The 26,322-nt window shown below is 40.5% G+C and overlaps 1 protein-coding gene across 2 annotated transcripts in view; it reads right to left on the bottom strand.

Moving 5' to 3' along the window:
• PDGFRA (platelet derived growth factor receptor alpha) overlaps positions 1-26,322 on the bottom strand; it is a 47,246-nt gene that overhangs the window by 14,072 nt on the left and 6,852 nt on the right. For both annotated transcript variants that reach the window (XM_038398600.2, XM_038398602.2), the window contains exons 2-16: positions 23,988-24,048; positions 21,946-22,260; positions 16,475-16,738; positions 16,178-16,308; positions 14,617-14,788; positions 14,326-14,515; positions 12,575-12,690; positions 10,658-10,784; positions 9,457-9,650; positions 8,852-8,946; positions 8,612-8,744; positions 2,548-2,652; positions 1,190-1,300; positions 717-870; positions 43-209 (exon numbers count right to left, since the gene is read on the bottom strand). In XM_038398600.2, the coding sequence (XP_038254528.1) occupies positions 43-209; positions 717-870; positions 1,190-1,300; positions 2,548-2,652; positions 8,612-8,744; positions 8,852-8,946; positions 9,457-9,650; positions 10,658-10,784; positions 12,575-12,690; positions 14,326-14,515; positions 14,617-14,788; positions 16,178-16,308; positions 16,475-16,738; positions 21,946-22,260; positions 23,988-24,036 (2,323 nt within the window). In that variant the 5' untranslated portion in view covers positions 24,037-24,048. The remainder of the gene's footprint in view (positions 1-42; positions 210-716; positions 871-1,189; positions 1,301-2,547; positions 2,653-8,611; positions 8,745-8,851; positions 8,947-9,456; positions 9,651-10,657; positions 10,785-12,574; positions 12,691-14,325; positions 14,516-14,616; positions 14,789-16,177; positions 16,309-16,474; positions 16,739-21,945; positions 22,261-23,987; positions 24,049-26,322) is intronic.

Genomic DNA, 26,322 nt, shown 5'->3' on the forward strand with positions numbered 1-26,322 from the left:
ATTTCTGAAGGAATGGTTTTTAACAACAATGAATGCAGTTACCTGACACAGATTTTTTCTTATATGAAGCAGGTCGATCATACATTGATCTCTGGATATCCGAATACTTAGAACCCTCCTTCCGTTCCAACATTGGCACATACTGAGTCGTATCAGCTTGTTTCATATCCATGTATTCTCCATTGTTTTCAAAGGATAAAATGACATAACTGAAATAATAAACAAAGGCAATATTGCCAAGTGATTTGGTTCATATTTCACATGGCATCTTCATGGTTCTGCTTCTGGGTCATAGTTCATTGTGGTGTAGTTCATGTCACTCTGATGTATAGAAGTATAAAAAATTACTTCTCATGGTAATAAATAAAAAACAGGCCCAATATTTTCAAAGCTGAGTGCTGAAATTATGTGTCTAAATATGGATATAGGAGTCTAAATATAAATTACCTGCTTTCCACAAATTCTGAGCACTCACACATCCCACTGAACTCAATAGGAGTTACAGGAACTCAGCTAATATTATTGCCTATGGCATTTTATTTTAAATATTACAGTTGATCAAAGTACACCATTCATTCAGACAATTTTCATAGGGCCCAGTCCTGCCAAGAAAACCCATATAGCCAAGTCAATGGGGCTATTTGCCTAAATGAAGATTTGCATTGTAACATCATGCCCTTAATGGGCAAACTATAATCCTTTTTGTCCTTTCCCACCTTCTTGTGCTTTCATCAGTTGGGTTCATCCCAAAAATGTCCAAATCCTTCTTTGGCTTTTCTGGATGTCGGCTCAGGAAATTATCCCTGTTTTTATGCAGGTAGTTTACCAAATCCCCATAAAAGCAGTATTCAGTAATGATGTAAATTGGACCTAATGAAAGAAGGCAAAATAATACCTTGATGATAAAAAATATATATCAATGAAAAGATAATGAAAAACTAAATATACAGGGGACAGAGTGTTAAGGATTATGCATGTCAGTTTGTTGAGCTCTGAGTATAACTACTAGTATGTATAGGCAGTTTTATCAGGCATCCATTTACTCACATTTATTTTTAAAAGTACTTGCTCAACATATAGGCTATGTTAAATGCTAAATTTTAGTTGCTTGGCACACTCTAATTTAGGGTAGTTACAGGCTCAATTTTAGTTGCTTGGCAAACATTGATATTGTGTTAGACAAACCTACCTGATTTAGTACAAGCTCCTAAGAGATTCACAATGTTCAAATGGGGCCCAAGATGTGTCATTATCTTCAGTTCAGACATTAGTGCCTGTTTTTCACTGGATCTAGCTGTGGCTGTCAGAAAAACAAATAGTTCAGTTAATGGTCAATGATCCTTGTTCTTGAAAAATGTTAATATCATTCAGTAAATACAAATATTGAATATGATACATTGCTTGCTTTGTTTAAACATTTATACAGAGGCCACTTAAGGAGGGCTTTGCACTTTATCTGGTGATGGCATTCCTGAAGGTCTAATGAGAAGTACTAGTCACTAATAAAGACTCAATTGATCCAATTCACTAGTGGGCCCAATCTGTTTGCCCTTCTTTGTGGTACAAAGCAGTCATAATCCCAGGCTAGCTGACCCTTTGGGGATTAATCCATGCATGGGCGAACCTCCAAGTGGCATAGAGACCAGTGCTTAATTTGTAATGAAAGAGGTGCCAGGCTCAAGCAGTTAGGTGCTGGGGCTCAAGAGATGTTTTACTTTCATAACTGGCACAGCAAACCCAGGGGCTATGGACTGCCAAGCCCAGAGGAGCGGGGCCTCAGCCCTGGCAAGCCCTGGCACAAATTAAGCCCTGACAGAGTCTCTTTAGAAGCTCCCTCCGGAGCATCCCTACTCCCTGACAGCACCTGCTGGCTGAAATGGCCCTTGGGGGCCATTGGAAGCTGGAATAAAGTAGGGAAGCCCTGCGGCAAGTCTCTTTTATGCAGGTTCAGACTGGCAGCCAGACAGCCCTAGGATCAGGGGCCCACAATCCTTCTGTCCAATCCCTCCAATTTTGCACCAACCAATCTGTCTTGTAAGATTTATATATGCAAGTGCTAACCACCAGACCTCTATGCTCATGTCAGAGCACCACTATGAGAAATACTTACAAAAATAGAGATATTAGATTCCAAATGTTTATTACTCTTTTTACCGCTAATGTAGCTCTTTCCTGTGTAAAGGATGAACATTACCATATTTATGCTGTAGACATTAATTTTAAATTTCTTTTAAAGTCATTGGGTCAGCTCCTCAGATAGCATAAAGTGATTTAGCTTCAGTGGAACTCAAGTGATCTACTCTCGCTGATAACCTGACTGATTCTACTTAGATGCACCATGGTATCATTTTAATCTGTTCAGAAAGGTTATGATTATTTATCCTTTTCCAAACTTTCTGAGTTATCATGATGTCTAAGTCAATGCAATTAAAATAGAATCTTCTAATATGTAGGGATAAATTATAGATACAAATTAAGACAATGCTAATAATCCTGCATCAGCTTGAAGCACCTGGGGTGGATACTGACACCATGAGGATCACTTACGTTTCAGCATTTTCACAGCTACCTTCATCACTGGTTGAGAGCGACTTAATCCATATGCAGTTCCTTCAACAACTTTCCCAAAAGCGCCTGAACCAAGGATTCGACCTGCAGACAATAGAGTTTGTTGTTCAATGAACAGTTGCACGATAGCTTATCTCAGTTTCTGCTGCCATTGCGCTTTATGTAATGCTGCTGGTATGTGTTGTTATTTATGCAGACTGAGCATACTTATTCATCCAAAACTATTATTATTATTACTGTCTACTCTTATCACCAATAAAAATCAATTAAGCAGAAAAGGACAAGAAATTAAAAAAAATTGCTTGGATTTAATAATATTCCTAAAGAAAGTCAAGTAAACAAGAGGACAAGAGCACATTATTAATCAGCTTGTAGGGCAGTAGGTGACATCACTGAAACTCCCTGTTTCATTCAGGCTTGTCCACTATCCTAATCCTTTGGCTGAACACTTTTAACTGTAGAACATTGATTTCCTAATGTCTAATCTAAATTCTCTGTTCCAAATTCTGCTGTGGTGCAACTGACTTCAGCTGAGTTATGCCTGCTTACCCCAGAGCTGAATTTGACTCACCATCATCAGTTTGATGCCATTACTGTCATTAGATACCATGTCATACAGAACTATCAATCTAAAAGATAACCCAGCAGAGTGCCTTAGATCATTATGTCCACACTCTAACAATAGGATAGATTTGATGGTGGTACCAGCTCAGTTTAAGAATACAAAAGCATGGACTATCAACAATCTGAGAGAAGTTAAAATATATGTTGATTACACATGAGGGAAAAATCCTCTGAAGTTTAATATATAAATGTGTTTCATATGCAGGAATAGATTTTATGGGAGTTTCCAAGTGCTGTTTTAACACAGCCCATGTTTAACCCACTTTATTCTGGCCACAAATGAGTTCAGACAAAAATTGTGGATTAGCATATTCTGTCTTCTGTTGGGGATTCAGTACGGGGAAGAATTGTGTATGGAACTGATATGAAGGTTTGAGGCAGACTTTTAATGAAATATGCAACATGCAAAAACACACCCAAATTAGTAAATTCCATGGATTTCATAAATTCCAGATGTCAGTATGTGATCACATTCCTGATCACATTTTTTTTTGGTTTTTTTTTTTAACTAACAATACAAATAAAAGGTCAGATGGTTTCCGTTCTTATCAGGAAATACAACATTGCAACTTTTAATGTTCATGTGATTTATACATATCTACCATATATTGCACCTGCCCTCTCCTGCACTTCTGGAGATGATGCTTCTGGAGAAGCTACTGTTTATCTTAACCACAGTACACAGTACATGGCCTATCTGTAATTAACAGATCAACTCCTATATGAAAATTCCAGCCAAAAAAATGCATGCATCACCAAAATAGACAGGAAAGATGGGATTTTCAAAACTGGTCAGTGCTGGCCTAACTATAATCCTTCCTAAGATCTCTCACAACTTGGTTACAAAACAATATGAGAATTTTTTCTCTCAGCTTCTTATGCACCAATAGGTTCCCTTACCAGTCAGGATATGAGAAGATTCCTACAAAGTTTCCGCCATCCTGAGTGTGTAATTTAGCAATAGAACATTTTCAGATTGCAGATCTGTGAACCACATGGCAGGATGCAGCCCCTTAAAACATGTTGCTGGTGTGGTTTCATCTTGTCATCTGCACGCTCCAGTTCCGTCCACAATCATATCGTAAAGTGAGCGTGAGAAGGGCTTCCCCCTCATTGCATCTCCGCTAAATCTGGGGGCTTGTGGAGAATGGTGGAAGCACTTCCTGAATATCAGGGAATTATTATTTCCCCTTTTCACCCCCTCTTCATATATTTTTTTAAGTCCTGCACCCCATGTCTTTTACACTTGCATTTTGATATCAGGTTGGAATTAACTGCTTAGAGCTGGATGTTGCATCTGCCACAGAGAAAAGCTCCTTATGCTATTGGTACAGAGACCTTGACTGGCAGCCCCCAATTAGACTATACATTTTCTTTTATTTTTACTATAAAGGTGCCAGAGTAACAGTGCTGGAGAATGAATTCTTCTATTTCTCTACATCGGGGCGGGAAAACTTTTTGGCATCATCGGGTTTCGGAAATTGTATGGGGGCCGGTGAGGGAAGGCTGTGCCTCCCCAAAGAGCCAGACGTGGCCCAGCCACAATGTCTTGTGACACCAGCTACAACAATACCACATGAATGCCTGTTCTCTCTTTCAGGTGACATTGTAAACAAGAAGCAGGCAGCATTATCAGGCCTACTTGTCTGTCTGAGCGATTGGCTGAACAAGAAGTAGGACTCAGTGGACTAGTAGTCTCTAAAGTTTTATATTTTTTATTTTTGAGTGTAGTTATTTTTTGTACATAATTCTACATTTGCAAGTTCAACTTTCATGATAAAGAGATTGCTCAGTACTTGTATGAGATGAATTGAAAAATACTATTTCTTTTGTTTTTTAGAGTGCAAATATTTGTAATAAAAATAAATATAAATGAGCACTATACACTTGTATTCTGTGTTGTAACTGAATTAATATATTTTAAAATGTAGGAAAACATCCAAAAGTATTTAAATAAATGGTATTCTATTATTGTTTAACAGCACGATTACTTTTTTTTAATCTCTTGACAGCCATATTTTTAAATCTTGTTGGTAGTCTGGGAATGAGAGCAAAGCCATTAATAATGTGTCTGTCTGGCTTCAGCAGTCAAAGTGGCACTGGATTTTTAATAAGACTAGTGTGGCAAATCAGAGGCCATCTAGGAGATCATGGGTGTCACTATGTCACACACCATGGCCCTTCAGAAATCCACAGGACCAGCAGGGATAGAATTCAAATCCTGATACTCAAAAATACTATTCCCTACCACTTCAGGGAAAGAAGAATGACAATTAGCTATTAGCAGTGGAAGGCCTATGACACATAGCAGGGCAGTTCTGATTATGTCCAGCAGAGGGTAGTGGTGTTCAAACACATTAATCAGATCATTGCAATATAATTTCTCTCTCTCAGGTAGTCCTAGCTCATCATGTCTATAGTATCTAAGCACCATCATTATATGTTATTTTCACAGAACAGGGTTCCCTCCCCTTGGATTTTTATTGCAAACAGTCCTCACACACACCAGTGGCAAATTCATCACCCAGTGCTTTATTTACAATGTGCTCTATAAATGTTTGTTCCCCATAGCATAACTTCTCACCAAGTCTTCATCTACTACCAAGGCACAGGGCAAAGTAGAGCTCTCACTTCTCTGAAACCTTGGGCTTCTTTGGCCTGAAGCCACAGCCTTCTACCCTGGGCTCTTTCTGCCTCTCTTTTTTAAGGGTAAATTCCAGCTGAGGAGCTGAATCACCCTGCTAATTAGTTAATCACTGAGAACTTAAATTATTACCTCCTCAATTTACCCCAGGTGGGGATGCTTCCAAAGAGCAAGGAGTGGTGAGTCAGCCTTGGGTGACTCACACTCTGGCACTATAATACATTGCAGAAACAAGAACAAAGCAAAATTGTCAGTGCAACCTAAGTTTATTGAATTCTAGTCAACTGAAACTCTAGTAACCTAAAAGCTGACTATGGTTACCTAGCATGGTATTGCACTCCAGATACCACAGGCCTGTAAAGCAGGTAGAAGGATGCTGGCTGGCTCACAAAGCTAGAAGAGGAAGTATACACATTAAAGGAACACCACCAGCTAAGCCACATCCACAAATTTTCGTAAAGGCTTTGGATAACCTTTTCAGTAAGTTACTGCATTGCTATCTAACTGATAGAATAGCAGAAATTCCATTTGGAAAAAAAAAAAAGATCCCATCATACCAGTAAAGTCAATGGGGTTCACTGGCATAAATGAGGGCGGAATATAGCCTATATGATGAAACTGCCTCATAAGAAAGACATATATGATGAATGTATATTCACCATGTCAAGAAAAATACTTGTGCTATCCAGATTGCTATAAGAACATGCAGTGCCATTTTCTAAAGTTAACCTTCCTAAATTTACTCATAAACAAGAATGCATTGAAGTAAACTGATGCTGATGAGTCAAAGAGAGACAAAAGTTATTATGGTGGACGGTTAACAACCCAATTCTGATATTTGTTTTATACACATAATTAAAGCCAGGGATGTAGTCAAATAATTTCCATAAGTATCCACCATGGTTTGGTCTGCAGTTAGCAGAGCAAATTTAATTAACTGAATTTATTTCAGAATCAAATACATTCACTTGAGAATCAACAGAAATCCTCTCTCTGGCAAGAACTGCTTTTGATTATATTGACTCACACAACAGGAAATAGAAATAGAACGTATTTTGTAAAGTGTATCAAACAAAAATGCCTTTCATGATTTTTTTCACTTGTGTTTATGTATTATTTGGTGCATAGATACCTCCAAAATTGGGATATTAGAAATGCTTAAGATGCTATAGATAAATAGGAGAGAGAGAAAAAGAGGCAGGCAGGCAGGCAGACAGACAATTATTTATTATATCACGCTACCCAGAATTGTGCTGGGTATTTACAGGTCATCTATAATGGTACAAGAGCCCTGCCCTGAAGAGCTTATAATTGAATTCCACACGAGACATGAGAAAGAGACAACAAAACAGTAAAGCAGGGTGGAAAGAAGAAAGGCAGGGTTCAGAGAAATAAGTTTATGTGGCAATGACATCATGGATTTATAATTTTAAAATATTTTAATAAAACTGCATAACTACTTCCATATTACATTGGGTCTCTCCACATAGAACTAATAAATGTCTTATAAAATAAAAATGCCATTGCTGACTCACTTCTTGTGGGCATCTCAGCAGAATTGAATCGTAAGGCAGGAATTTAGGAGGGAAGGAGAGGCTAATGGACTGACAAACCTTTTGGGGAAGGCACTATGTGTGAAGCAGTGTGGAAGCAGGGTGGAAGAGGGATATAAGAGACACTAAAGTATGGGGCTCAAGGCAGACATCTCTGGTAGAGAAGTGTGATCAATGGGTAGCATGAGGAGAGATACAGGCAGATAAGTAGGCAGGGACAGTTCCACAGACCCTTGAAAGCAAGGACAATGAGCTTGAACTTGAGGCAGTAAAGCAGGGATAGCCAAAGGAAAGACTGAAAGAGACAGTGACAGTTTTGTAGGGTCTTGAGGGGAGCCATGTGGAGAGAAGGAAGGCCAGAGACAAAGAGGTTATAGTAATCAAGACAGGAGAGAGCTTTGCTGTCTGGAAAGAGAAAAATTTGGATCTCAGAAATATTATGGAATAACCTTGGATGTGAGAGGTGAAGGAGAGGTAGAAGTCAAACATGGCCCCAGGTTTCAAGCCTGGGTGTCAGGGAGGATGGTGATGTGACAAAAATAGGAGAGAGAAGAGGATTTCGGAGGAAAGTCAAGGAGCTAAAATAGGTAAGTAGATAGATGGATTTTTGTTGTATTCAGAATAATTTTCCATGAAAAATCAGTTTGTTTGTTTGTTTGTTTGTTTTTGTTAATAATTTTGTAAAGATTCTGCATCAGCACAGAACATAATGGTTATCAGCTGTATTGCCAGCCATGGCCACAGAGATTCACAGTTGTCCTGGCACTTTCTGTTCCCAAATCCAAAGCTCCTACCAATGCCACTAAAGGAGAATTTCCATGAACTTTAATAGTATTAGGGTTTATATGGTCTCTGGTCCAGACACTAGAGGGTGACATGATCAAGCACACTTGGGCATGTCCGAGCTTCTGTCCAGTACAGGGCAGTGGTACTTATATAGTTGCCAGGACATTCTGATTTCTAGATGTTTTGCAAGACTTTTCTGGTTTTGTTTATATACCAGGTTAAGAATTCTATTAATACTGGATGGCATAGAATTGCTGTGGTCTGATCATTCCATTTAGCAACATAGAAAGTTCTTTCTATATAAACAGACTTTATCTGCAACAGTTTGGTTCTTCACAGAGCTCACCCAATGAGTGCAGGTCAAGAGCTCTGATTCCCCACATGCATTAAATCAACGTCTTATCTCTACAAAAGAAGAGGATCTCAAAGTTCTTACCAAGTACTAATCCATCTCTAGGAAACTCCCATCTTGAGTCATAGGGCAGTTGCATTGGGTCCACATAAATGTACTCATGGCCATCAGGGCTGATAGACTCAATGACTCTCCATCTTATCTCATACCTTGGTTTCTGCCGTGCACAATAAATGAAACATAAATTGTCAGGCTCATGCCTGATTTAAGAATGGGTCAGATCACTAATTCAATTCAGTAAAGAAATTACATATTTTAAGTTACCTGTTTCCATATGATGACCAGGACAATCAGTGAAATAATCACAATCACTATTAACACTAGGACTGCTGCAGCCACAGTTAATTCTGATCGCAATGCTGAAGTAAAAGAAAAGGCCTCAGTTTAGATTTGCCTCCATGCAGAGGATTATGACAGAGGCCCGAGTTTGTAGGTGACAGTAAGACTCCCACCTCCTTTGCCATCAAAGTTCTTGTGCACTGCAGATGTGAAAAGTGCAGTCTCCAGAGGCAGGGGGCATTAAGTCATTCACTGCCTATAATAACCCTACCTTCCTATTTCAGGAACAATAACAGTGGTTGCCTGGAAGAGACTTCCATGGCCATTAGTAACTAAAATGAAGAGATGGATCATGGAATCACATAATATGGGAAAGATGGATTCAGAATTAAGACCTGGAGAATGGCTCTTGTTCAAACTTCTGGGGAAGAGCTGCCAAATCTGTTTTCATCATTATTTACTTTCAAAGAGCTGGTATTTTACCTATTAGACATTCACACATATAATTATTTCCAGATTTGATTGGGTTTATTTGAGGGGGAGTTTGAAATGGCTATTTAAATCTCTCAGGAGTGACAAAGTTAACTCACTAGGCGCCACAAGCTTCAGTTCCCGTGTAACGGCACCAAGAGTGTTCCTCGCCATGCACCGTACTACCAGGGTTTCTTCTACCTTTTGGAAGGTCACCTGGCTTTCCACCTGGTCCTTATCAACCCGATGAGCCTCCATGTGTACATCTGAGATGTTGTTAGTCAGAAACATCCATGAGGTATCATTACTGCATCTGCAGAAATCGAATAACCATGAATATAGACATCAGATGTATGTATGGATGAACAAGTGTAAACAAAGTGAGGATCACCCTAAGCACCCTTTCCTACTCCCTTTCCCTGGCAAGAATTATCTTAAGGGCCAAAGATGTTTAAGTCTGTACCCACTTCCTGACAATTCTCTGGCTCCCCTCCTCCTAGATCCAATGAGTTTCTGATCCCTACCAGCACTACCACCTTTGAAGCACCAGTAATGGAGCCCAGCAGCTCACTGTTGCTTAGTCCAAACTTTGCATTGCTCCGGGGCTTTCTCACTAGAGCCCAGAATTCATGGCTGGCCTCTGAAGTCCCAGTGCTCCACAAATCTCTTTGGGATAGAAGAGAGGGGGAAATCCCAGACAGTAGCATGAAGTGTGGGTATAACGACAACAGAAAGCATTTCTGAGGTTACCAGGGCTGCTGGGCCCCACCAAGCTTGTTGTCTCTCTGTGTGATTGTCTCCAGAGGAGGGGGAGAAGGAGTGACCCCGGAACTAGATCAACAAATGTGAGGGGATGAATTAGTTAACATTTCTAACGCACTTTGAATGTAAAAAATATTATTATCAGTGGTGGGCTCAGTTGCAGGAAGAAGGTCGGATGGGGGAGTGTGTGAAAGAGTAATGGGATAGATGAGTCTGTTCAGGAGATGGCAGGAAAGCCTCAAAAGATATGTGGATAAGCATCTGACTTGCTCATCTGAACTTCCCTGAGGCTCACTCATCACTAATTAGGTACCACATCTTAGAGAAACCTGTTAAATAGATACAGCGTATGTGTTCTACAGGACAAAATCAGTAGGGATGATACTAATCCCCACCCCATCCATATGCTGATGAAGCATAAACAACTTGTCACTTTGGCAAGACAAACCAGAATCATAGTTTCCAGAGGGCTGATAAGGAGTGTGTCACGAGCTTAAATTATGTTGGTCAAGGAAAAACGTTCACATTTGGAGATAAAGGCACATCTGTTTTTCTTACTTTTTAATGTCCTTGCATATCAGCCATTCCACATCAGGGAAAGGCGTCCCTTTTGCCAAGCATTGGACCGTCTGTCCCCCTCCAGAGCCGTGATGATCATCCACCAGGTCTAGAATTGAAGCTGACACTAGAAATGAATTGAAAAGAGCATGTTAGAATTTCCCCCCCTTTATTTGGACTAGAATTACAAATGAAACAGGACAGATGTTTAAAATTGCTTCCATTTGTCTGGCCAGCAGCCTTGCAACAGCACATTGCTCTGCTCCTCAGGGAATCCAAGTCTGGGTCCTAAGCTCTTTGCTTGCTCTCCAGAGCCTGATTTTCCCCTGAAGGATATGACTAACTCAGATTGACTTTGATGAAATTACTTATATCCTGCAGGGGAGAACAGGGCCCAGGCTACAGCACAGTCACAGAAGGGGGTGCTGTGGAAGGGGTATGCTTGGTCCTGGAGCATACAGAAAGCTTGAGAGCCTCAGATTGCTCCTGAGAGACACCAGCTGGGTGGCAATTTGGATGTCTCTGTCTGGATGCAGGGGGAGCCTTATCCTTCCCTACTCAGCCTCATTTGAGAGCACAGAGAGAGTAAAGATGAAAAATACAGAGAAAACCAGACGGGCCCCCTCCCACCTACCTCCCAGAACTCAGCCATTTAGCAATATCCCTATTACTATTACTTATTTGTAACATGGGAGCGCCTGCAGGAAGCAGCAAGAGCTCTCTGGCCTCCCCTCAGGAGCCAAGAGGACTTTTCAGGTAGGGGAGGGAAGAGAGGGAGAATCTGATACCATTTTCGCAGGAGGAGAGAGCAGAAAGCACTCAGCACCTCAGGGTGTCTCTGCTCCTTTCTCCCTTCCCTCCTTGTGAAAATTGTGTCAGGCTACTCTCTGCTCCTTCCCCCTTCTCCTCACCATCCATGCAACATCCAGCCTGGATATGGGAAGAGGGTGGGGGGTGGGGTAAAAAACCTCTGGAGCTGTAAAAGGAGCAGAGGTGAGGCTGGGGGAACAGCAGGTGTTGGGTTGAGGGAGACAGAATTGATGTGGGAGTTGGGTAAAGGTCAGAACTGATGTGGTGGCTGGAAGGTAATTAATTGCTGGACTGATGGATGGGCAGATGTGCGGCTGATGTAATTAGTTAGAATTTTAGGTCTGGGGAGAAGGTGGAAGCTCCACACCATCAGGTTGCCAGTGAGAACTCCTGCAGAGGGGACCAAAGTCACATCACTTTATAAATTTGGGAGAGTTGGCGACACTGTAACTGCCACACACACATTGGCATGGAAGGGCGAGTTCAAAAATCAAAAGATAGACCAAAAAAGTTGCAAATAAACTCATGATTTTGGTGGATCTGACTCATTATTTTGAATTTTTGGGACCGGCAATACTGGAAATATTGTTTCCACAATGTGCTTCTTCTGCAGAGGATGATAAACTGTTTAAGTGTGGAGTGGCAAAAGGTGAACTGTTGTTCCTAAGGGTCTTACCTGAGTGACCAGTCAGTACAATTGACATACCCGGTAGGAACTACTCTTGGAAAACACCAATCCAGCTCCAGCCAATCAGCTAGTCTTGTGTTAGTAAGCGACATGGCAGGGAAGCAGCCAAATTAATTTGCTGCTGAAATCATAACACTTAGCACTCGTTGTCTTCAAAGCAATCCCTTGTGAGGTAACTTAATAAATGTCATCCCCATTTTGCAGATGGAGTAACTCAGGCTAGACAGGGAGATGAAACTACTCGCACAAGGCCACTGAAGAAGTCAAAGTCAGGATTAGAACACAGCCGTTCCTGGCTTCCAGGCCTTTCATTCTAGTATACCTGTAGGTTAGCAGGACACCCGGTGTTTAAATGGAGTTAAGTCTTTGCTGTCTACGGCTACCTCTGCCCAATCCAATGGGGTTCTTGATATGCTTACCTTGTATTAGCAATGAGAAAGTATAGCTTTTAGTCTCTTCTCCATTTTCAGCAACCAAAGTATAATCTCCACTGTCTTCTTCCTTGGCCCGAATCAGTTTTAATATACTTTGGACCCTATAGGAACAAGAGATTTTGTACACATTATTTTACAGAACATAAGAATAAATTAATCCAAAAAATCAAGCAATTTTTAGTAGAAAATCTAAATATTTAATGTATATGGTGGTTATAATGTAGTGATACTTTGCATTTCTATAGTGCTCTTCCTGTCAAAGTGCTGTTCAAATGTTAATTAATTCTCTTGTATGAGAAGCAAGCAAGCATTATTATACCCGGCAGGGATTTAGAAAGGGCATTGGTGTGATCAAAATGATGACCAAGACATTATTTTGGGAGCAGCATTTTGGAAAGACTGGTGAGGGGCCAGGTTAGTATCCAGAAGACAGGACTGTAGTAAGATTGCAGAAGGTTGCAGTAGTCAAGGTGGCAGATGATTACAAGTTGGACAAGTGAATTAGCTGATAGGATGGAAAATGAGGAAGGTTTTCTTATATATTTGGCTGCTGCTGGAATAAAGTGTCTAGTTCTGGTACAAACAATTCAAGCGGGATGTTGATAAATTGCAGAGAGTTCAGAGAAAAGCTTCAAGAATGATTAAAAGATTAGAAAACACACCTTATAGTGATAGACTCAAAGAGTTCAATCTATTGAGCTTTACAAAGAGAAAGTTAAAGGGTGGCTTTATTATAGTCTATAAATATCTACATGTGGAACAAATATTTAATAATGGGCTCTTTAATCTAGCAGAGAAACGTAAAACATGATCCAATGGTTGGAAGTTAAAGCTAGACACATTCAGACTGGAAATAAGGTGTAAATGTTCAACTATGAGAGTAATTAACCACTGAGACAATTTACCAAGGGTCACGGTGGATTCTCCATCACTGACAATTTTTAAATTAAGATTGGATGTTTTTCTAAAAGATCTGCTCTAGGAATTATTTTGGGGAAGTTCTATAACTTGTGTTATACAGGAGGTCAGACGAGATGAACACAATGGTCCTTTCTGGCTTTTGAATCTATAAATGCTGTGTAGAAAGCAGCAGTAGAATGCGGAGGGAAAGAGGAAGAAGGAATCAAAGATGCTGCCCAAGTTACATTTCTAGGTGACAGAAAAATGATAACATTGTCAACAGCAATGGAAAATGAAATACGGGCACAATGTGTGAAGGAAAAATTATGAGCTTGATTTGGTTTGATAAGCTTGAGTTGACTGCAAGCCATCCAAGGTGAGTTATCAGAGACACAGTGAGAGATATGAGAATGAACCATAATAGGAGAAGTATATCTGAGAATTGCCACCAGAGAAATGATAGTTACAATTATGTAAGAGAGTGAGGCTACCCAAGTGTAGGGTATAAAGAAGAAGAGGATGGGTGGAAAGAAAGAGCCTTGACAGACTCCAATGAAGAGGAGGAGTGGGAATGCCATGCCCCCAAAGGAAACATTTAAAGAACAGTAGGAAAGGCAGGAAGAGAATCAAGAGGGGACAGTGACACGGAAGTCCATGGAGGACAGGATGTCAAAGAGGAGGGGATGATGAAAGGCTATAGCAAGGCAAGGAAGATTAGGTTTTATATAATGTCTTGGTTTTTCTCACCAAATTCTAGTCATAGATTTGATAAAATGAAATCACAAGGTTTCTGGAAGAGAAATTCAGATTGTCACCTTGGCAAGACCTTTCTTTACCTTGTCTCATTGATCTTGTTTGAACTGGTAACAATCTCTGTAAGATTCTCAGTCAGAGTCACATTGTCCTTCAGCCAGAACATTTTTGGAGCTGGGTACGCCTGCACATCCACTACAAAATTTTTGACCTCATGTAAATTGACAGCTTCCAAAGGGCTAAACTGGGGATCCAGATGAATGAATCCTTTATCTGTAAATAATACCGATTCACATAAATAATACTACTCACTTTATTTCAAACGGTATTTGCCAGCATGCTAACAATTTTTGGATACTAGAATTGGACTGTACCATGAACTGTAATGACTACTCTCTTATTTTCTTTAACCTCCTTGGTTGCATGTCGGGCCATACATTCATAATTCCCGGTATCTTTCACTGAAGCCTCAGGAATAGTCAAAGTGTAAACCAGCTTCTGGGATGGAACTTTAATGTCATCAACTTTTATCACACCTTTTTCTTTCTGTGTTTTGGAGAGAGAAAAAAAAATCTTAAACAACCCAGCTGCAGGAAATAAATACAGTATAAAAGAATTACAATACCATTTAAAGGAGAGCAATGAAAGAGTTACTGCTATATGGTCCAAATTCCATATTCAAAAAGAATGGCTTAATCAGTTAGGGACAAATTTTCAGACATGGATGCAGCAGGTGTGCCCATAAGAATACACGACCAAAGGGTAGGTAGGTTAAAAACTGCATATGTTGTGCACTTGGAGTAAAGTACCATCTAAAAATTAGGTGGAGAGCCAGAAAGAGCATTTTAGTGCTAAAGCAAGCTAAGGGAGTGTATCCTTTGGCTTTGGTGGTGATGCTGTTGATTTTGGTTCTGAATATTCTTTGATCAGTTCCCACAAGGTGAGGTGAATTCTTAATACCTTTTTCCTGACATATCATGCCCATTTCCTAATTCCTACATTTGGTGTGTGCTAATTCGGAGAATAATTCATTGGCAAGGGCGGGGAGTGAGGCAGGTGTTCAGCTGAGAATAAAAATGTTCAAAAGGAAGATAGCACCTGCATATTGAGGGATGGGAACCAAAAATATGTTGGGGATTGTGTGAAACTAGAACGATTGGCAGGAGACTGAGGTTATGAATATGTAAAACTGAAAATAAAATGAAACCTTCCTATATGAAGTAGGGTTTTTTTTCAGGCTCTTAAATTTTTTAAATGAAAGCTGCATTTCTGAGTCACAATTATTCTGCAACTTTACAATAACCCACAATTATCAGACCTTTTACACAGCAGCACAATCACACTATATGTGGAGCACTGACTATAAATGGGATTTCACTGAAGAGAAACCTTCACTTCAGAACACATGTTATGAGAATTTGGGACTGATTCTCCTCTCACAACAGGTTTTCATTAGTGTAACTCCACTGACTTTAACTGAGTTACTCCTCATTTACACCAGTGTAACTGAGAAAAATCAGCCCGTCTGAGACTACGTCTTGAAGAGAGTCATTTTTAGAGTCAGATTCACTTCACCACCAGTGTTATATGCAGACATTTGGACACATTTCCAGAACATTCCATTTTTTTTCCACCTGGCTTTCTAGAGCATAAATTCACAGAGCTTTATACCTTCAGTGCTACAGTTCCACTCCCTGATAACTTCATATGTTCCCAGTCATCCCTGATCTCCTTCGAATGCTTTGATAGTTACTAACATAAATTCTAACACCTGATACTGATTTTCTATAGAGATAACCTGAAAATAAAAGAAACGGTTCTGTTTTCTCTCTTCCTCTGTCCTCGTTCTAACAGTGAAGAGCTGATCCCTTCGCATCCCCATATTCCTCACCAACTGATAACTACAATTATGCAGAAACAAAACAAGATATTTACCACTTTCCCTGGATAATTCCACTGTAAATTAACCACCTCGTTGTCAAAGACCACACAAGTTACAACAATCGTTTCGCCTGTTTTATATACAGTTTTAAGGGCCTCAATCTCAACTGGCAGCTCTGAAGTAGCTGAGGGAAAAAGAAAGAGAGTGCACCAAGTTTAAAAACCATGTGCAGTATACGAATGGTGGACTTCAAGGGCTAGATTCCAATTTCGTTTACGCAATTATGGTGTAAGCAAGAAGAGAATCAGGCTCAATATTTTTACCCTCCTTTAAAAAATGAGAAAGAGTACCTTTCAAAATGTAGATGAAAAACTGATCTGACTTGAACTCCACTCCTTTAACAGTTGTTTGGCACATGTATGAGCCTGCAGGAAAATTTCCTAGGAAGCCTTGTTTGCTGTCATAATAGGCATATACAACCTTGGCTTCACTGTCAATTAAAACTACTTGAGCATTAGGATCACTTGTACGACAAGGGATAATGGTGGAATCACCATCTTCTACTAGGATGAATTGATCCTCTGGTAGCAGAGGAACGAAGGGCATATCTGGATCTGTAAAAAAGATAAGTATTTTTACATTATATCATTTTTAATGTGTCCATAGTACAAGAATGGAGACACCAGCAGATAATTATGCACCTTGATGGAAATGAATATATTTTGTTTCTTTACTTTTCCAACAATTTCCTTTATCATATGTAAAACCACAACTGTGTTAAACTCACACACAGAGTTGACACACTCTCACCATAATGACATTTGCCATCTGATAAGACATGTAAGAAGACATCCCAGTAGTCCAACTGGTAGTCAGGACCCTATGTAACAGAAATGTACCAGACTGGGAAGTTTAAGACCTCCAGGAAAAAGGGAAGTGTTATTATTTCCTTTAGATACTGATCTAGTGGAGTTTTCCTACAATGCTATTCACAGGCAAAAGGCAAAAAGCCAGAAAATCACTAATGTTTAGGTGTGAAAATTGTTGCCCATACCCCACTGACAACAATTTCCAGCCAAACCTTCAAGGTAGAATTTGGACCTAAAAGTCCCATTTTCCAGGTCCTGGGTCATGATTTATATTTTAAATCTACATTAACTGGCGCACACAAAAAGGAGATTAGGCTGCTTTGAATAAATGTCCTGGCTTTCACTGGTGCAAATCACTGTGCTAGAGCCTAAGGACATGATTACACTACCTCTTTTGTTGCTATAACTTAATTTGTTCAGGGGTGTGAAAAAACACCTCCATAACTAACATAAGTTACCCCGATGGAAGCACCAGCATGGACTAGCTCTCCCATCCACATAGAGTGGCTACACAAGCGATCTTACAGCAGCACAGCTGCATTGGTACAGCTGTGCCTCTGTAAGCTCGCTAGTGTCAATGTGGCCTAAGGTTGACTCCCCACTCTGTGCACTTTGTAAGAGTCCCCACATGGGGCAAATTGATGAGATAATAGATTAAGTGCCAGGTGATTAATCAATTAACAAGGTGATTCAGCTTATCAACTGAGAACAGTGAAGAGAGAGACAGGAAGAGGATGGAAGGGCTAGAGAAGTCCATGATCTCAGGGAGGTGACAGCTCTTCTCCCTCACATACTGTGTCTGGAGAGGAGGTAAAAGCCTTAGGCTATGGGGAACAAGCGCTTGTATAGCACATTGTAAATAAGCACATGATATTGAAGTTGCCACAGGAGTGTGTGATTGTAGAGAGAAAAGGAGGACTTGTGGCACCTTAGAGACTAACAAATTTATTTGCATATGATGCAACCGATGAAGTGAACTGTAGCTCACAAAAGCTTCTGCTCAAATAAATTTGTTAGTCTCTAAGGTGCCACAAGTCCTCCTTTTCTTTTTGTGGATACAGACTAACACGGCTGCTACTCTGAAACCTGATTGTAGATGGGAATCCAAGGTGAGGGAACCCCAGTCTCCCCATTTACAGTCACCCATCACTTCCTTCTTTTATTCTAACTCTTTTTCAACTGTAATCTTAGAGCCCCTGTAATCAATGGCAAGAGTTCCTGAAACATTCATTTTATAAAAAATACTTGTTAATGTTCCTCTCCCTCCTCTCTTCTGCCCCGCCCCAAAATAAAAAGTATTAGAAACCAAAGACATTGATTGGATTGGTTTTCAGCTAAATTAGTTAGATTGTTATTTAAAAATATTTCTAGCTACATATCTGTATCTATGTATTTCTATGTGTCCATCACCATGTTACTTAGGTGCCATTAACTATGGTTGTTGCACATGGTTTCTCAAATTATGAGGCACAACCATAAAAAAAGCAAACAAATCCCCAATATTTTTTAAAACCAACAGAATGAACTCCAGTTCGAATAGTCATCCAATCCAAATTCAGTTTAAAATCTAAATTGCAAAACATACCCAATTTTAAAATAGTGGCTCTCAAAATGATCATAATCCGACACTTCTAAACAAACATATAACTGCTGCAAACCTAAGAGCTTGTGAGCCAAGGTTCATCATCAATTTTAATAATGGAAATATAAACCCCTCCAACAATGGGATTTATAACACACTGGCAGGCTCCTTGTAACAACAATCCAAACACAGCACTATAGAACTCATCCACCCAACTCGGTACATTTGCTTTCCAAATGTAATTAAAAACAGAAAGAGGCTTCACCTAGGTTTTTTTCCAGCTTGTGTGGCTATTACATCCTTATGTAAAAGTCATAAAGCATCCTGGTTTTAATAAATAAATTTCCTTTCCCCCACAGCCTTCATAATTTATTGTAGGGAGAGGACTTGCTTTGCCCAAAACAAAACAAAAAACAAAAAAAAAGTTCATGGTGGAAACAGAAATTTTCCTGAAAATTCTAAAATTAGGTGAAAAAAGATTAACTTTTGCAACGGTGTCAGCTGGCTCTTTAGTGAGGGGAAAGAACTACAAGATGCCTATGTCTTGCAGATCTGGTAGGCTCAGGTCTGGGGGACTGTGTCAGAATGTATGCTTGTGTCCACACCCTACCCACTGTTGTAATAATCTTTGTACAAAGAATGCCTTGTGAGGTATCATCTGAAAACTCATTTGCTAGTCAATATTGTCCTGATAAAATATGTGTGACAACACTGTAGGTGAAATTATAAGATTCCACTATATGGTGATCTTAACACATGTTCCGAACTGAAGTTGGCAAACACGTCTGTCTCAAACAAAAGAATGTGCATTCTGCTTACTTTGCATTTAATCAATAAACAAAGTCATCAAGTGGGAAGGGTAGACAAAGAAACCTCAAATAGGTAAGGAAAAGCAGCAAGGAACATCCTTCTCCATAGATTTTTTGTCTCCAGAATCACAGCTGGAAATGTTTTCCGTGAGGGGGACTGACACCATAAAAAGAAGAGACAAACACCCCAAGGAACCCCTCCTCTCTTCCTCTCTTTCTCTGTTCATTGCTTAACTGTGTCATCCCCAGAAGGGACACAGGTAGCAGCCATTGAACTGGAGAAGGGGTCCTGGCCTAAGAAGTTTGGTCAATAAGACTTCTGAGAGCATGTGGTGAGAAAAACTTTGCTTTGAATTTAACATAGTTTAGGTTAGGCACCAGTTTCATCTTATCTTTTCCTTGTAACCATTTCTGATTTGCATTCACTTAAAATGTATCTCTTTGTAGTTAATAAACTTGTTTTATCTAACCCAGTGTGTTTAAATTGAAGTGTCTGTGAAATTCCATTTGAGGTCACAAGGCGTGTGCATATTATTTCTATTACAGGAATACAGACTTTGTATGAATTTGTAGGAATCTTCTGATATCTGTCTTCATCTTCCTTGTCCTAGAGCTAATAGTGAGCTACTGCACCATCCAACAGCATCAGTTTTGTAGTGGACTGCTTAGAGCTGACTTGATATTGAGGTATAAGGCCCACAGGCTCTGTCCAAGCTTCAATAACTGTCTTAAGAACAAGTGTTGGTGCTGCAAGTTTTTCATGGCAAATGTAGAGGGAAAGCATGGAAGAGTCATGCTAATATGGCACGTTATGGTCTATAGAAAACCCAAATAACAGACGTCAAAGTTTTAGGGCACTTCACAAAATCTCTGGTGCTGCCTCTTTCCCTTACATAATCTTTTTGTAGTCCAGGCATCATTTTTTCCTTCACAAGCATGTTAAAGTTTTACAGGGTGACTTGCAACCTCTTTTCTTTTCCCTTGTTTTCCTGTCCTGCCCTTGTAGGCTAATGCTCAGAATGCTCACTGCCAGTCTACCAGTCTGATACTTTGTGTCCCTGCAGTGCTGTCTCTAATCCCGTTTCCCAATAGAGCCCCAGGCAGTCCTATATAATGCTTTACAAAGGCTCTCAATAAAGTTTGTAAAGCCATTTATCTTTACATCCACCCACTTGCTCCCCCATCCACCCACTCACCCTCCCCTGCTCCACACCAAAATCCCCAGATGTCAAATGTTATAGTCTCTTCCTTTTTAAAGACTTTGATGCTCATAGATTCATGTGACAGTCAGTCATGACTCAGCCAGTGACTCCTATTACAGCCCTGACAAATAGGTTTAATAGACTTTTGACTCCAACCTCAGAGGACTGGCAGACAGAAGGACATTCTGCGACATCCCTACCCCACAGAGTGTGTGGGGGAGGAGAGGGTGGAAGTGGACATTTCTAAAGAGACTGGGAAGATTACCAGGTGGAGTGATGTTCCCTGAGATCCCTGTTGAGTGGTGTTCTTATTAATAATAATATAATACCTAACTTGGTAGATTCAGAGTGCTTTATGAAGGAAGTCAGTATCATTATCCCATTTTACAGGTGCGGGAAACTGAGACACAGAAGAGACATGGCTTGCCCAGGGTTACCCAGAGGACAAAATGCAGAGCTGGGAACAAAACCAAGATCTCCTGGGTCACAGTCATGTGCTTTATCCACAAGACTGCACTGCCTCATTGTTTTTGCCATTGTCATTTCTTTGGATCCAATAGATTTTTCCACTGTTTATTAAAAGTAGTTTGGGGGCAGGAAGAGCAAGTCTTGTGGTGAAAATTGTGACAAACAATTAATGAAAACACCGCATTATTTGCCTTTTGCCAGACTGGCACTCACTGCTGTTTCTTGTTTCCACCTCTCTCATGACAGGTGTTCCAATACAGCTACATCTTACTAATCACCTTTGATTCCTATGCCCTGTAAATATGTGAGCATCTTCCCGCACTGCAGTTCAAGTTTTCTATCAATTAATACATTTCCACACTTCGGATATTTGAAATTAGCAATATATGACCTCTGAGCTATCAGTTCAAACCCAGTTTAGGTCAATAGAGATCAAGAACCATTACCATCCACTGTCTATTTAGTGATATGCATGAAGTTAGTTGGTCTTAATACAAGTCCTAAAGGACACATTACACAAACAACCACCAAATAGTTGGCATTTATGTTCCCCTAGTTGGAAGCCTTAGCAAAGAAGCCAATGGGCATGGAGACTGAACCATATGCAATGTGCACCCACAGAACTGGTCTCCATGTCTGAGTCGAGGTATCCACTGGGGGAGCACCGCCCTTTTCTTGCGCTTTGTGGAGAGAAAGCTTCAGCCTCCAAGGCTGTCAATTCATTACCTTTCATGAGAACTAATTCATACCAAACAAAATCAATGTGAAGAGGAGCATGCCCAGCCCAGATCAAGAGGTTGCTCTCCATTTAAATGCTTAATAGGGTCCTTGATATTCCTACTCAGCAACCCAGGCAAACCTTTCAGTTGTAACACAGCATAACCCACTCACCAGGCACATAGATGTAGATATCCTTCCCCTCCACCTCCCCGTCTTCCTCTTGAGTATGATTGTAGTAACAAGTGTATAATCCGGTATGAGCAGCTGAGGCATTCCCCACTTCCAGCAAAGTCACAAAGAGACCACTGTTGTTCTCTTCATTTCTAATGTCTATCCTGTGGCTTCCTTCAGCCAGTGGGTATTGCCAGGTCACTTCGCTGTCTCCAGAGCATTTCAGGGTAAACGAGGCATTCAGCTGCACAACCATTTCATCTCTATTCGGAAGAACAGTCGGCAATGGAAGCTGGCACAAAGTTAGCCATGGTCCTGTCAAAGGAAATGAATAAGTAACTGGTTACTAAGCAGAACATTCTCACCACATAGATGTGAGAAAAGATGAGCAATTTATCTATAAAACAGTCAAACCAGACACACTGATCTCCCTGTAAATGTGCCCTTTTGAAAGCAGTCACAGCATTTCCCTATGGAGGGCAAAATAATTTCTCTTTGAACCTCTCAGACAAAATTTCTCTTTGAACCTCTCAGCTGTTCATTTCAGTTCAGTCCACCTTGCATCGAGAAATGAAAGACAAAGAGTTGAAATTAGCGATGGCTCTCAACCAAAACCCCAGATCCAAACAACCCCAGACTTTGGGAGCATTTCATGCTAGATCAACACCTGGATCTGAACATTTCAGCTGACCTCTATTTCTGCAATGGGCTACAGCAGTAGCCTGGTTCCAAACTTTGGTTATGTCTCCACTGCAAATAAATAAATAAATAAATAAAAAATAACGCTGATGCAGCGAGTCTCAGAGTGTGGCTCTACAAATTTGGACTAAATAGCCATGCAAGACATTCCAGCTCAGGGTTTGAAGCACACCTCAGAGCCCAAGCTCCAGCTCAAGTCTATGTGGCTACATTTAGTGCCATACTGTCAGCCTTGCAAGCCCAAGTCTGTAGACCCAGGCTCTGAGACTCACTGCTGTGAGTTGGGGCTTGAGGGGGGAGCGGTTGCAGTGTCGACATATCCTAGGTGGCTCAGGCCCACCTCTAATTGAAATGTAAGGAAGACCAGTGATCCAGTATAACTAACTCATTCAACAGGATATTGTAACTGCAGTGCTTTTAATGTACAATCTGGATTTATAAGGCCAGGTTCTCTGGTTTGGGCAAGTTGTACTTGGGCTGGCCAAGAGCTGGCCGAGACCCCACCCTAAGTGAGAACAGCCACACCCAGCACCACAGCCCACGAGATCCCGAAGAAATCATCAGAGAGGTAGATAAATGATTTGTATGCCAGGGGACCAGCACAAAGCAGATTCAGTGGAGCCAAGGACTGGGCCCGTTGTGACCTCTGTTTTGCTTCTCAAGCCATTGCAAGTATTTTACCTATATTAGCTAGTAATACTGGCCTTTTTTATATTTGGCACTTTGAGGCAAAACCTGCTCTGCCCTCTGCCCCATTTCTTTCTGCTGATATGGAAGGCCTGCTCGCCAGTGCAGCCAGTGCATTATGTGGCACAGAGTAGGAGGATGCAGGGAGGAATGCACTCTGCTGCACATCATGGAGCTCTGCTCCCACGTGCTGCTAAATAAACTCTGGCAGGAGAGACCTGGCATGTCTGGTGCATCAGCAGAGACACAGATCCACTAGCCAAACCTCTTCCCTCGGAGAGGAAGAAGCAGCTGCAGAAGTTACTATAACCCTGAGGCTGCAATAGTAGCTGCACAGTGAATTCCATTCCCCTCCACCAGGGAACTCCCTTGTATCATATCTATTTCATTGGGCTGCTCAGTAACAAAAGATGGTCCGTCCATAAAAATACGAATATTTTCAGTAGATTTAATCACAGGCTTGGGACTATGTTCCCGGCTGCTTTTATTACAAAAAAGAATTTACAACCGCTTGACTGATCATCTGTGCTGTAATTCATGATCACTGATCACTCTGAAAACAAATCTATCTGAAACATCGACTGTAGAGCATTGATTTAAGCCCAGACTTACAAAGGAGAATGAATGAAGAGACACAGGGAATTTAGGACTGTTACCTGTCAGGAGACATCCCAGAAGCAGGAATGTCCTTGGGGAAGTACCCATCACTGTGGATAGCTGAAACAGCAAAATAGAAAAGCAGGAAAAACTAAAGTTAGTGAACAGATTTATAAAGGCAATGGGCTATTTGCAGTGCTTCTGACTCCATCACCAGTTTAGGAGAACACAGCGCATATGGTATACAGAGCTCTCTCTGGGAAAGGATGTAGACACTTTGGACCAAATTCTGCACTCATGGCCCAATCATGCTTAGCACCTTCTGCCCACAATCCCTACAGCACCTTGCAGAACTGGGCCCATAATTACATTGCTCTATGCATGGAGTAACTCCACAGAAATGAATGAGGTTGCAATGGAATTACGTCAGTGTGACTTATGGCAAGATCTGGCCTTTCGACTGCTTACAAAACGTGATGGTAGCAATTCTGAGAGAAAGAGTATATTTAAAACCACTTTCTATAATACAAAGTACCATCATCTACTAACGTTCTATTTTACCACTCTATTTTTTAGTTTGTTCAATAAATGCATTTGTTTCATTTAATAAGAATTTCCTTGATCAAGAGACCTTCTGTTTAAAACACACTCTGAAGCTCTCTAGTAAAACACAAGAGGGAGCACAAGACTGCAGTTGTGTTTCTACAGTACCTCTTTTTCCAAGCAGCATGAAGAATAATGGATTATTTGGAGTTTTCTGGCCTTCTAAGCTACACAGAGCAAATTGCCATAAGACAGCAGGCAGTATCCAAGAGATAATTGCAACAAATAGCTGTCTACATGCCATATAATATAATTTCAACTTAGGGTAATCAAACTATCCAAATTTCCCAAGACAAATCCTACAGTCCCTACTCAGTTTTGCTGTTGATTTCAATAGGGACAGGAATATCTGTATATATTGAACAAGGACAATACAAATGGACTACTAAAGTAGAACACAGGCCTCTCAGATATGAACTAAATGTTGACAGCGAGCCATGCTAGCAACCAGTTCTTCAAGGTGCTGGACACCCGCTATTCCCACCATAAGGACATAACAGCAGTTGTTGAGAAGGGAAAACATGTAGATTCTTCCAGCTATATGTCAACTACACTTTGTAGTAGCATGATCAGAGAATGGTAAGAAATATTTGTTTATGAAAGATGAGTTGGTCGCTCCTGCCTCTTGCCATGTGTGGAACAAAAACATAAAGCAGTGTTGCAAACCAAAATGTGTTTCATACATTGTGAAGGACTTGTGCAGTGTGCTGGCAACATGAAGATTTACAAACTACCAGCTAAAGGAACATATGCAACAGCTTCAGAAATTCAACAGACAGCATTCCAGCAAAGGCAAGCCATTCAGCCTGATTTTGCAATTAGCAATAATGGCCATGTGTTTATGTATCTGCCTCCCACTGATAACAGACTCTGGGACATCAAAGAAGTCCTCTGGTTTCAGTCTCTTTTCTCACTTTTATCACATTTATATCCTGTATTTCTTTAGATAAAGTAACCCACTGTACATCTTTAAAGAATTCCCATAGTCTGCCTTATTGATTTGACTGCTAACAGCTCACGTTCCCCAAGACAGTGTTACCCACACTGTCTGCCAGGTTTCCTTCTGCCTTTACAGATAGAAGGATCTCTTACCACAATATATTGCTTCTATGGACTATTCACTGAAAACAATGCAATCTATAAAGAAGTAATCTGGATCTGATTCTCCTCTTACCCTGATACAAATCTGGAGTAACTATACTTCAAGTCAATTAAGTGATGCTGGTGTAAAATCAGTACAAGTACATGTAGAATCAGGGCCTATAATACCCAGTGGAACTATGGGTGATGACACTATGCTGTGACATAGTCAAACAGCTTAGCTACCATGCAAGCCAATGGGAGCTAAGTGCCTGAATCCAGTGCAGCAATGTAGGGATTTACTAAATGTTCATTGACAGACTGATTGCTCTTTGAGATCTTATTGCTTTGATACCTTCCATCAATGACATATTAACCTATGGGACACAGTCCAGAGGAACCTCCAGCAACTGAGAAAGAGAGAATAGGGGTATACACATATGATTCTTCATTGTGATTCCAGTTTGAATGGAATTGCACATTGTCATGCATCTAAAGAACAATGATCACTGGCATGCCATGTCCAATGGGTTCTTGCATATGTTTGTTTTGCCTGTTTGCCTAACTCAGTGCCAATACTTTAGGCAAACTATTGGTGGGAGTAAGTAGATTTAGCTCCAGCCAATAAGTGGGCAAAAAAATTGTCTCCTCTCAGGCAAGAGAAAGTTGTTCCATTCCAGCCCTCCATGCTCTTTATTTTAACTATTTTTG

The sequence above is a fragment of the Dermochelys coriacea genome, chromosome 4, assembly GCF_009764565.3.
Source record: "Dermochelys coriacea isolate rDerCor1 chromosome 4, rDerCor1.pri.v4, whole genome shotgun sequence".
In the NCBI taxonomy this organism is placed as follows: Eukaryota; Metazoa; Chordata; order Testudines; family Dermochelyidae; genus Dermochelys; species Dermochelys coriacea.